This window comes from Hippocampus bargibanti, linkage group LG10 (genome assembly GCF_051943395.1).
Source record: "Hippocampus bargibanti isolate YZ-2025 linkage group LG10, ASM5194339v1, whole genome shotgun sequence".
Taxonomy (NCBI): Eukaryota; Metazoa; Chordata; class Actinopteri; order Syngnathiformes; family Syngnathidae; genus Hippocampus; species Hippocampus bargibanti.
The window spans coordinates 19,961,450-19,973,593 of NC_142743.1; the positions used below are offsets into that span (position 1 = coordinate 19,961,450).

The 12,144-nt window shown below is 40.7% G+C and overlaps 2 protein-coding genes across 4 annotated transcripts in view; both read left to right on the forward strand.

The window, feature by feature from the left end:
• Positions 1-7,729, forward strand: part of n4bp2 (NEDD4 binding protein 2) — a 10,618-nt gene extending 2,889 nt beyond the window's left edge. The window contains exons 3-16 of the mRNA XM_089005603.1: positions 240-364; positions 485-573; positions 679-755; positions 852-986; positions 1,429-3,890; positions 3,978-4,063; positions 4,178-4,223; positions 4,906-5,072; positions 5,146-5,270; positions 5,383-5,509; positions 5,957-6,136; positions 6,646-6,814; positions 6,967-7,090; positions 7,173-7,729. Coding sequence (XP_088861729.1) covers positions 240-364; positions 485-573; positions 679-755; positions 852-986; positions 1,429-3,890; positions 3,978-4,063; positions 4,178-4,223; positions 4,906-5,072; positions 5,146-5,270; positions 5,383-5,509; positions 5,957-6,136; positions 6,646-6,814; positions 6,967-7,090; positions 7,173-7,218 — 3,958 coding nt within the window. The 3' untranslated portion in view covers positions 7,219-7,729. The remainder of the gene's footprint in view (positions 1-239; positions 365-484; positions 574-678; positions 756-851; positions 987-1,428; positions 3,891-3,977; positions 4,064-4,177; positions 4,224-4,905; positions 5,073-5,145; positions 5,271-5,382; positions 5,510-5,956; positions 6,137-6,645; positions 6,815-6,966; positions 7,091-7,172) is intronic.
• A 135-nt stretch (positions 7,730-7,864) lies between these two features.
• Positions 7,865-10,593, forward strand: rhoh (ras homolog family member H). Of its 3 annotated transcripts, XM_089005611.1 has the most exons (3): positions 7,865-8,388; positions 9,436-9,550; positions 9,644-10,593. In XM_089005611.1, the coding sequence occupies exon 3, from the start codon at positions 9,686-9,688 to the stop codon at positions 10,253-10,255; it is 570 nt and encodes a 189-aa protein (XP_088861737.1). In that variant the 5' UTR covers positions 7,865-8,388; positions 9,436-9,550; positions 9,644-9,685; the 3' UTR covers positions 10,256-10,593. The 3 variants fall into 3 exon arrangements, with proteins under 3 accessions (XP_088861737.1, XP_088861736.1, XP_088861738.1); XM_089005610.1 differs by having other exon boundaries at positions 9,436-10,593; XM_089005612.1 differs by lacking the exon at positions 9,436-9,550.
• The last annotated feature ends 1,551 nt before the right edge of the window (positions 10,594-12,144 follow it).

The following is a 12,144-nucleotide window of genomic DNA, read 5'->3' on the forward strand; positions in this document are numbered from 1 at the left end:
AAATCTGATCTAGCTGAGATCACAAAAAAATGGGATGCAATGTAGTTATGAAAAGGTTCACTTTGAAGTTCCTTATTTGTGTTTAAAATGGGAACACGTCGAAAGAAGATTGTACGAAAACACTCCATACTACTGGATAGTCTCTGAGACTGGTAGATGGTGTTGGTGGCCTGATAAATTAGATTTTAGATCATGCTGATATGCGGTTGTCCATACAAATTCTTAATTCATCTCTGCAGAGCTCTTGTAGAACATAATCCAGGTGGAGTTGCACTAAGCACCGACGACTACTTCACTGTTCAAGGACACTATCACTTTGATCCCGTTACTCTGGGGGAAGCTCATGAGTGGAACCACAAGCAAGGTAAACACAGCTGTACATTAGGGAGTTAAAATTAAACAAGAAGCAACATAACTGTATTTTGACCACTGAAAGAACAGATGCTTCAGATACTTTATCTGTCGTCTCACCTTCACCTAATAGCCAAGGAAGCTTTTGAGAGAGGCGCTAACCCTATCATCATTGACAATACAAACATGCAAGGCTGGGAAATGAAGCCCTATGTAGCCCAGGTCAGTCAGTCACCAGATTTCAATGCCTTCAGTACAATGCCCACTTCTTGGTTTCAGCAATGTTACTTTTTATGATGCTTCTGAAAAATTATTTCTACTTGTTAGGCATTGAAACACAATTACAAAGTGCTGTTTCGTGAGCCGGACACTTGGTGGAAAAACAAGCCCAGAGAGCTGGAAAGGTGAGGAACATCGAGGGATTAGAATAATGTAACATTTCAATATCACTCGTCAAGACAAAAGTCCCATATATAGTTTTTTTGTTTTTTAACCCGCAGACGCAGCAAACACGGTGTGTCTGTGGAAACGATTCGGCGCATGCTGAATTGCTACGAGCGCTTTGTAACAGTGAAGTCCATCATGGGTGCCCAATTACCTGAGTCAAAACACCGCCTTCACTTGGAGAACATACAGTAAGCATGAATCACAAAATACAGGATCAGTATTTTCTGCAGAATGTAACATATTACGTTTTTGCTGCTGTGAACTATAAATGTCTCCACCATGAGACAAATAAAGGGTCATTTAATCTAATCTATTTGACTTGCTTGATGTGTTCATTGCACGTCTGCAACTGCACTCAATTTTTCAAACTTTTCTTAAGACATATTTTTATTCAATGACTTTTGACTCGGCACAAGTCTCGGTGTTGCTTTAGTTCATAATAATAATAATAATAATACATCTAATTCATAAGTGTTATGGCAATATAAATTCCCTCACAATAAGCACCTTTCAAAACTCTCAAGGACACTTATGTCACAGGCTAGGTTTTTCTGAAGGTGAGCAGTGGTGTTTTTTTTTCAGTTTGTCTTTCATTGACACGTTCATGTCTGACTTTCTTCTGTCAATCAGGTATGTGACCTCTGAAGCAAAATGTCCAGATATTGTCAGTGAACCTGGACTGAGACGGCATAAGAACTCCCAGTTTCAACTCTTTTCCTCTCTTCCTGATGTGTCATCTATTGATCATCCCAGTGAGGTTCACGAGTTGGGTGATGACCACAAATCAACAGATTCACTTGATTTTCAGCCATCTGGAAGAGCGTCAGAACATTCAGACAAGGATGTTAACTTAGATTTGAGAGATTTGGATTCTCAGATTTTGGATTCCCTAAATCAACCCAATGGAGAACATGGGATACCTGATTGTATTGTTCAGTCGGTAATGAATGAAGACCAACATAGTAACGAACTCCTGGTGGCCTTCTCTGACTCTATCAAACAAAGGGTGCCAAGAGAAAGACCAACTAGGAAGTTTGAATACACAGATCGACTGAAAGATATTGACCAGTCAGATGACTTGCCAATGGAAAAAGAGCAGATGAATAAAGAAGCATCAGCGGGAAGTAGGGTAGTAGGAGAAATGTCCAAAATGCTGAATTTTGTAGGTGATTGGCCAACTGAAGGGCCCCTTGATCAGCGACAAGCAAGGAGAATTCAAAGCCGTGAAGACAGAGGGGTGTCTGAAGAAGGCAGCAATGACAAAGGCAATGTCCTGTCTGGTACTAATGTGACTGAGTTCCAGAAACTTCTTGATCTCATTCAGACTGGTGTAGTTACTTGTCAGTCTGGTTCTTCTTGTTCATCACCTCTTCCTGTTTGCCTAGGCAACGATTTGGAGAGAGATGACAATCTTGAAGAATCTCTTAGCTGTAGGTCTGAGACTGAAGAGGAGGGACAGAATATGAACACGGAGAAGAGTGGCAAAATTGACTTACCTGACTGTATCTTAGACTGGAGAGCTGCAGAATCTTATAAGGGTGGTGACATTTTAAAAAGTGAAATTGAAACGAGTACAACCACAGTTTTAGACATTGGTTGTGAAACACAATCTTACGCTGCTGCAGATATCTGGTCGGCTGTTGCCGCTTCTGAATCCATAGGGCCAAAAGAAAGCTGTGGCACAGAGCATGAGTTTGATCGAGAGTTTGTGGATGTCGGTAGTATCACGGCAGACACAAAAAATGGCAAAGAGCAGATGACAGACAACGATGTGACAGTGAAGCCTAAAAGCAGACTGTCTCGTGATGCAACTGACTCTTTGGAACCAGAGAGTTGTGTTCTCTGTGAATGCACTCAAGAGCCAAAGCAGCGTCAGAGTCGCAGATCAGGGAAGCAGTGTAAGCTTGCCCTCACCTTCACTCAAAACTGTCTAGCTCCTTCTCCCAATACACTTGAATGTCCCAATACCACATCACAAATGGTTGACCTTGGTCAGAGTGCTATCACTACACATCCTGACTGTGAGACCAGTCTCAGTCCTAAACTAGACTTATGCACCAAGCTCAACGAAGATGACGTAGTGCAAACTCACTCGCTTCTCTCTACGGATAGAGATCACTCCACCCAAACTGAACCTCAGGACTTTTCCCTTCTTTGGCGTCTTAATCGTCAAGATGACAAAACAGATTCTGTTGTCGCTCCCAGCAACTACTGCAGTGACATTACAATCCTATGTGGCACCTCCTCACGATTTGTGCCAGAGGTTGCCTCTGCAGTGTCTGCTGCTATTGCAGTTCACCCATCTACTCAAAATACAATACCGTACCGCACGGTGCATGAGAAAAGCACACAGGTGGAGGACAAAGAATTTGTGGCAGTTCATAGCCGTGTTGAGAGCCTGACCATCCTCAGTCGTCATTTTAAGATGGTTAGTTTCGATACATTGGAAGACTTGTATGACAAATGCCACCAAGACTTGGAATGGACAACCAATCTCTTACTAGATTCTGGAGAACTGCTCTTCAGAGATGAGGAGGTTTTAGATGAGATGCAGGAGGAGGATACTGTTAAAGCTGAACAGAGCACAACTCTATTAGGAAAATCATTGGAGACCAAGTTGGGGGATCCAATTCCTTATGCAGGGTCACCCGCTGGTGCCGATGTGGTTCAACATTCGGCGCATGAGGTCGTTAGCGAAATCAGGGTGGCCTCTGATACTAACTCATCAGAATTTGTTGGCATAGCCTCTCCAGCCCAAACCAAAAATTTGCTGGATACGCATTCACATACATTAACTACTACTTCAAACCTGCCTACTTTGGAAGCACGGGATGTCATTGAACACGAAGCATTAATCGAGGAGTTAAGTTTTCCAACTCCAGATGAGATTGCCAGTCTGGAAGAGGCCCACCGGCTTCTGCAAAATGAACTGGATTATTTGGAAAGAGATGAAAGACAGAAGAAGGACAAAAAGAGATCCATTGAAAATAAAGGTTGCAAAGTCCTGAACATTGACACTGTGGAGCTTAAACTGCCCACTGAGCTGGCATTGCAATTAATTGAACTGTTTGGACCCGTGGGAGTCGAGCCAGGTAAGAATGCAAGTTACAAATTTTATTCGAATCAGTGACTTCAAAATTCACACCGATTTATGATATGCATCTGACCACAATGTTTAGGTACATGCTCTTCTGAAGACTATGCCCTGCAAATGGATATGAACTTGGCTAAACTTCTCCACCAAAAGTGGAAAGAAACTATCCAGGTGAATAGCAAAACCTTCACAAATAAACAGCGGTAGCTGTCCAACTAGGAAATCAATCTTCTATTTTGTCTTAATCTGAACGGATCTTTCCAAGTTAAACCTGTTGTTTCATAGGAACGGCAGAGACAAACAACTCTTTCCAGCCAATTGCTTCTGGATGGTAAGTTAAAACACACCAATGGACAAAATCAACAGGTCTTCCCATCAGTCGCTCAACATAGTTGATACAGGAGAAAACCAAAAAACACATTCCATGGTACACAACTCACCTCAGTGTGATTTCATAATGCAAAATATGTCCAGGCCACATTCTCAAATCTATAATGGACCACCTCAGTCAAGCAACTAAAACCATATTCAACTAGAAATTACAATCCACTTAGTACAAGATCTCCTTTTCAAAGGTGATCTGGCCCAGAACACGGCACGCAATTCAAGTTATAATAAGAGAGGCAATTTAAAGTCTTCAATGAACCAAGCATACATAAAGTGAGTAGACCGGTCCTACAACAAACAACATTGAGCAAAATTGTTTACTTTTCCACCATAAGAGAATACTGTATCTCGCATGGTTGATTTCAAATTAGCAATACACTTGTCAAATAAACCAACGCTCATTATAACATGCAAATAAGCAACAATATACAGTGAAGGGTCCCTATTTATTGACTTGAAATCCAAGCGGTGCCTTCGTAGATAATAGAAAACAACTAAAGAATCGCTGTATTTACTTTAATGCGACAGAAGTTATACCTGCTTTAAAATAATCATTATCAAAGCAATATTTAACATACATTGTATTTTAACTGATAACATTTTTTGCTTATCCAACACTTCATTAGGTCCTGTTCCATGGAATGAAACTCAGATGGGCAAACCAACATCCCATTTTCAAAGTGGCAAAGATGGAGGGAGGATAGTGATGGACCACTGGAATATGTCCCAGCCACGTGTCTCTCTACGGGACATTATAAAAGAGGAGCTGGCCATGCAGGAGAACATGAAGAAGGTATCCACTGTCAAATTTCACACATCTAATTTAGCTCCCTTCTATGACATCCTTCTTACGCCATTAATTTCAGTCAAGACAAAATCAAGCAGACGTAAGCAAGCGTGATGGGGCCTCCATGCTAAAAGAGGATCAGCTCTACTCCCGTTTCCCCTCCATTGACCGACATTTTCTCCACGATATTTTCAGGGATCATAAGTAAGGATCAGGGATCATTTTCTTTGGCGTTAACAATAATTTGATGAATGTAATGTCAAACCACCAATGACGTTCTTCCAAATGACGGATGAGTTTACATCTTTATTGACAGCTACTGCCTCAGCCAGACGGAGCTCTTTCTGAACTCTTTACTAGACCAGGGCCCCGTCAAGACCGTCGTTGCTCCAGAATTGCCTCTGTCAGACCATCAGAGAACTCCCAGCAAAGAGAGAGAAAAGGTAGCCATTGTTGACAAATCCAGCCAGAGATCATCCATATGAACAAAAGTTTTGGGTCACCTGGTTGCCATATATACATATTATAGAATGGGAGTCTTACTAATAGATGTTGGAGCGGGTCTGCAGGGAACTGTTGTTATTTACTCCAAAATAATGTAGAGTTTGGAGGTTACTTTCGCTGTTGTGGTTACTCCTGAAATAATTTGTAGACCCAACCTATCTAATGTAAACATGAACATCCTCATGCTGGAACAGAATAATTGCCAAATTGTTGCCACAAATTTTAAACCAGGAGTTGCGTTTACCACATTCGACTGAGTTTCAAAAGCGCCTGCTTTGTCCGTTACATAATTTTTATATTACCAGTCAGGTGTTGTAAAAACATATTTTCTCTGTACTTACATTTTTTTTGTGACACTCCTAATTTCTCCTTTTTTTTTGCGTCAGAAACTTCCAGATTCTGGCGCAATTGACTCCCAGACGTATCAGGACATCGAAGACCCTGAGTACCAGGATTTTAGGGCAGAAGCCAGTCTGCAAAGAAGTCGGCAGCTTGAGAGTTTTTCCAAAGCTGCTGTGGCTTACCAGCAAGGACACAAAGGGGTGGCTTCATTTTATGCACAGCAGGTAATCATCATTACACTGTCTGTTCTTCGGACGTATGGGTATAATAAATAATGAATAATACTTGCCGTGTGGACTTGTTCAATAATTACAGTGTTCATCTCTTAAGGATGGTACTGACAAACAGTACAATATTATGAGGTTACAAATTTGCACCGCATTAGCACAGAAACATAAGAATATGATGTCCCAAAGGTGTACTCACCATGCTGAAGGTCTTTTCACACTGCACGGAGCTGATGCGGGCTGGCGGTGCACAAAGTGGATGATTTAGCAAAGCCCGAAATATGCAATTTTGATAACGTCCTTACACATCCAGTCGGACAGGGAATGGCAGAGTAATTTTAGAGTGACAAGAGCAAGAGAGTTTGGCAACGTTCTCTACACAACTGTGTTTCCTAAATTCAGAAGCTGGGTTAAAACCCCGTCCCAAATTGCAAGTTGAAAATGAATGTAGAAAATACAGTACATGTTGCTCTGAGATCTGTCATTTGGATCACCGTTTCCAATAGGGACACTTACACACGCAGCGGATGCGTGAGGCCAACCACCGTGCAGCCATTCGGATCTTTGAGAGAGTCAACTCCTCCCTTCTACCAAAAAACATCTTGGACCTCCATGGGTTGCACGTGGACGAGGCCTTGGAACACCTGCGCCGCATCCTACATGACAAAACAGCAGGTATACAGACTCGAGTCAGAACATATCGTCGAATAGACAAATAGCATAGTTTGAAATAAGGGAATAGGTTGAAGGAAAGAATCGTTACATTATCTGTGTAATTGTGCTTGTTGCTTCTTTTCCAATGTATTCTTTTCACTGCTTGGGTGCAGACTGTGAACAAGGTCTGTGTGGACCGCAGCTTTCTGTCATCACAGGAAGAGGTAACCACAGCCAGGGGGGCGTGGCTCGCATTCGCCCTGCCGTGATAAACTACCTCAACAACACACATTACAGGTACGCACACGTACACAGATGCACACACAGTGCACGCTTTTCTCATATTCTCGTTTCTTTCCTCATACTCCCTGTGCCGCAGATTCACAGAACCAAAGCTGGGTCTCGTGGTGGTCTCTTTGAAGTAAAATACAAACAGGAGGACGGCATGCAAGCGAAAGCCTCTTCAGGAACAACACTATGTTCATATAGATCTGTATGGTCACTCTACCTCCTTCTCCCTGTGACTCACGTTCTCCTGACTTAATACAGCCCCAAAAATATGTATTTCAAAAGGATGGTATTGTAGATTTAAATAAGTATTTGTTCTTCACTCACTGAAGCAATGATTTCTATACATCTGCAAACCGAGAGTGTATATTGCAAAAAAAAAAAAAAAAAATTTATAGTGTGCCACTTTTACAGTTTTCTCCATGTCTTTTAAGATAGAAGTCAAGTTAAAGCTAACCATTCAGGGTTGTATGTATTTTTATGATTTTGTCATTAAAGTAGAAAAATACCAATACTTGAAAAATAACATTCATTCTCCAATTTATTGTAAAAAATTGTTCAAAAGAATTGTTATATTTTTCCATATCAATAGTATATTAATTGTTGAAATTGGATGGTTGTATCACATAATAAAATGTTTTAACAATTTTTAGTTTTACAGTTTCACTTCATGTTATTGGCAAAAACACAAAGTCTGTGCAGGAACAACAGTAGCCTCTGCTGATCAGATGCAGTACAGCAAGATTTGGTCTGATGGCATGCCAAGTAAATACCAGGACAATATGGAACAGATGTATCATGCAGAAATTGATATATTATGTCTGATGGGTCATGGTCAAGACTGTTCCACATCTTTATTAATCCTCATGAACAGATTCAACAAGAACAAGGAAGCCAGCAAATGACTCTTAACTGACTGCAAATTTGGAAAAAGTAAGCAGCAGTTTGTAGTTGCATTCCCACTGAAATTTGACACAAACTGTTGTCCGTAAATTGCCAAAATATAAGCGCATTGTAAAATGCTGCAGCTGAGTGGGAGGGACGTGTGACCCTCTCACCGACAAGCGGATGTGCTGCACTTGTCAGTTCTTGCCGTCTTTTTTTTCAGCATGTTTTCTCTTTTCCTGATAAGAACTATGTACAGCACCTATATATGTTTACACGTTTTCAGCGCGCTCTTATTTGTTCCTGGTTTGAGAGCTCGGAAGTACATAAATAAATGGGTGTGAGAAACGTCAAACTTTTTGAGGTGTTCATGAGAGATATCCGGCTCAAAATGGCAACACATTAAAAAAGACTGAACAATGGTATGTATTTATTTGGATTTTCTTGAGTAATGTGAAATGTGATGCGTAAATCACGAAACTGAAGCTAGTTGGTTTTCTACACTCTTGTGACACACGGCACAAATACAATGGAAAGTTTGGACTGGCTCAAATTACAGTAAAGTCTCGTTATATCGATATTCAAGGGAGTACGAAAAAATATCGATATAACCGGGACTATCGATATATCCGACCCTGTTTGCATGTAATTTTCTCCGTGCGTGCATAGAAATAGTATCGATATAACCGGGACTATCGATATATCCGATATCGATATAACGAGACTTTACTGTAGTTTCTTCTTATATGTACAGTATTCATGTTATCTCCGGCATTGTGAGCTCTGAAAGCTTAATGCCATTAAAAATAAACAGAAAAAATAAATCATTAATCTTGATATAGTGAGAGAAAGAGGAATTTATGACACACTATAGTTCACAACCAAGGCGATTTCATCTTAAAATGATAAAAGTGCATCGTGACAATCCTCACCTTACAGCCGAATGGCACAATACCAGGCTAAATAAAGTGAGGTGGAATATAACCCCATCAATAATATGAATACTATTGTCCTGTATAATCTAAAGTATATTTCAATTTATTTTAGCATAGTATGGCCTATGTATTGGTCAAGCCTCACCTTTCGATCTACTGTAGGTGAGGGAAAAACAAATCCCGGAGAGAAGTCGTCCCTGCATTTTACAATACAATACATTCTGATTTATATAGCGCTTTAACAACAGCTGAATCTGCAACAAAGCGCTGATCACGGACAGGTATCATATACAGGAAATAAAGAAGTCACAAAGTTAGTAGAAAAGTAATATATAGAACATGAAAAACTTTACTTTTGGATCATTACTTTATTGTATTTTCCTGTATACGGTATTCTAATATACTTGGGTAAAGTACTCATGATGGCAATCTGTTTGTGACACGGGCGGACGGGCAAAGATCAAAATGTGTTACCGTTGACGTTGAGCTACATTAGCCTATTGGTCATTTCGTTTTTTTCCCTGTCGTCCACAGAACACCTGTCATCTGGCCGTCTTCATCTGTTTACATTCCACAGGCACAACCGAATAAAGTAGTTTACAAGACAAAAGGGACACGGAGAAAGCCTGTTAGAGGACACTTAGCAACCGTGCGTTACATTTTAAAATGATGCAACTATATGGACTTACAAAGAACAGTTTCTAGTGCCTTTAACCAACCTGAGGCTGTCGTGCTTCCCCAGAAGTGAAATGAACTGTTCAGATGATCAGGACCAGTCGTAGAAATGTCTGTCAAGTGTGTCTTGGTTGGCGACTGTGCAGTGGGAAAGACGGCCCTCCTAGTCAGCTTCACTTCAGGAACCTTTCCTGACACCTACAGGCCCACAGTGTTCGACAACACCGGGGCGGAGGTCTACATGGATGGGGTTTTGATCACGCTGGGCCTGTGGGACACGTCGGGCCAGGACAACCTCAGGCAGATCCGACCCCGATCCTACCAGAAGGCTGACGTGGTGCTCCTGTGCTACTCTGTGGCCAATCGCAACTCTCTGGCTAATGTACAGAGTAAGTGGATGGCAGAAGTTCGGGAGAATTTGCCCACGGTGCCAGTGCTGGTGGTGGGCACCCATACGGACCTGCGGGAGTCGAGTGCGCATAGGGGAGGCTGCATCTCTGCGGCAGAGGGGAGACGCGTGGCTCAGAACGTACATGCCAAAGGCTACTTGGAGTGTTCGTCCATGACCAGACGAGGGGTTAAAAATGTTTTTGAGTGCGTTGTGCGCACCGCCGTGAGCCACAATAGGAAGCAGGCCAGACGACGCATGTTGAGCATAAACCAGTGCAAGGTCTTTTGATATTGTGTCATTTAGCAACCACTCATAGACGACCAATAATTTGTATTCAATTTTGGAGTCATCATAGTATTGTGTACGTGGCTATACTGTGCGTGGCTTAACTGCCTGCCGCTTTTGAGAAATGATGCATTGGTCCGGCGGTGGTGCAGGCACCGAGGGTTCGTTTCCAACATTCAAAAATGTATATTTTTTTTCATGAAAGATACGTATAGAGTGTCTGAAACTCATGACAAAAAGTTAGCGGACACCCGGGCAGACAACTCTGAAAAGCTGCCTGCCCCATTTTTCACGTCAAACACAATAAGACGAGTAATCGCAAAAAAAAAAAAAAAAAAAAAAAAAAAAAAAACATTGTTGTGAAGTATAAAGGATTTTTTAAATTAAGGAAGTACCTACCACAAATGCTCCCTTGCTTAATTTACAGTAACTATCCCTTGCTGAAGATTTTGCTCCAGTTGTCATTTGTCGTCATGGTGCACAATGCAATGTTTGCGTACGTATGGCAATTTGCACACTCGGCACGGCAGCCAATCAGTAGCCTGTTTTGTGCTTCGGACTATACCGTGACTGAAAAGTGTACTTGAACGTTTTGAAAGCCGCTTAGAAAGAGGAGTCCACATGGCCTAGTAGCGGTTTGCTTGTAGCAATTTGCTTGTAGCTTTTGCTTTATTGACTAAAACAAACGTTTGATTTGAAAATAATTGGTTTGTTTTTTTCTTTTGTCGGCCACCCGGGGCGAGACGTTTTGAAAGTTGTACGCCCGACGTAAAAGTTGTACGCCCCGGGCCTCCGGGCAGATGTCATTTCAAACACTGACGTATAGTAATGCAACATTTTCATTGACTTGTCCAAAAATACAAATGCTCCTGTTCATTAACATCCTATTGTAACTATTTTATTTATTTATAGAACGTTGCCCCCCCCCTCCAAATATGTCATTAAAATATAACCCAACATGATTATTCTTTGTCATTTATGTGTAATTCAATTTTATTGTGCCGTTTCTCCAAATGTTTTGCTTCTGATACTTGCTGAATTTACTGTTACTGTATTATTTTTACATAAAACAGGAAATTCACATAACACAAGCATGATTTTAAGTTACAGAGGGAAACATGGCGGTGTTAGCAAATTGAGAAGTCATTTGTTTTAAATTGTTGCAACTGTATTGCTATCTTGTTATATTCCGAGACAAAATTAATCTCATAACAATGGGTTATTTATTTTAAATGGCATTTTTATTTATTTCTTGCTGCGCTGGTATGTTCAATTTGGATGCTGTATATTGGCTAGTTTGAATATTCATTTTTATGATTTGCTTCCTGATGTATGATTTGTTGTGCTGTGTCGCCAGGAATATAAACTGTTCACACTTGTCTTGTATCGGTCACTGTTAGTTTGGCCGTCGATGAGTTGAAGCCATTGTGCCAACTGTTACTGGAAACCCTAAATATGCAGTGTATAATCAAGAAATTAAAAACATATATATTTATTGGATGTGCTTGATTTTTAAGCCTTGTCACTAAAATTGCAGTTTAACACGATGATTGGAAAAGAGGTGTTGTTTTACAAAGACCACTGGAGATTAACAAGTGCAAATGAGTTTGATTAGCAGTGGTAAAGTGCAGGATTTGTAATCTCATCACAAACATTGCCACGTAATGTCAGATTTGTATCATTCGGTGATCTGAACAGGTAACACATCCTACTGTGGCATTTAAGATCATTTCAATGACATTAACAGAGATAAAAGACATTAAGGATAAGCAAATGACGACCAAGAAATGAATAGCGTCCTTCCACATTTGCATTTTGTAAACAAACACTTCTTTTAAATGATATTCCAGAATAATCCAATTTGTGAAAATACATTACCAGCTCTAGGTTTT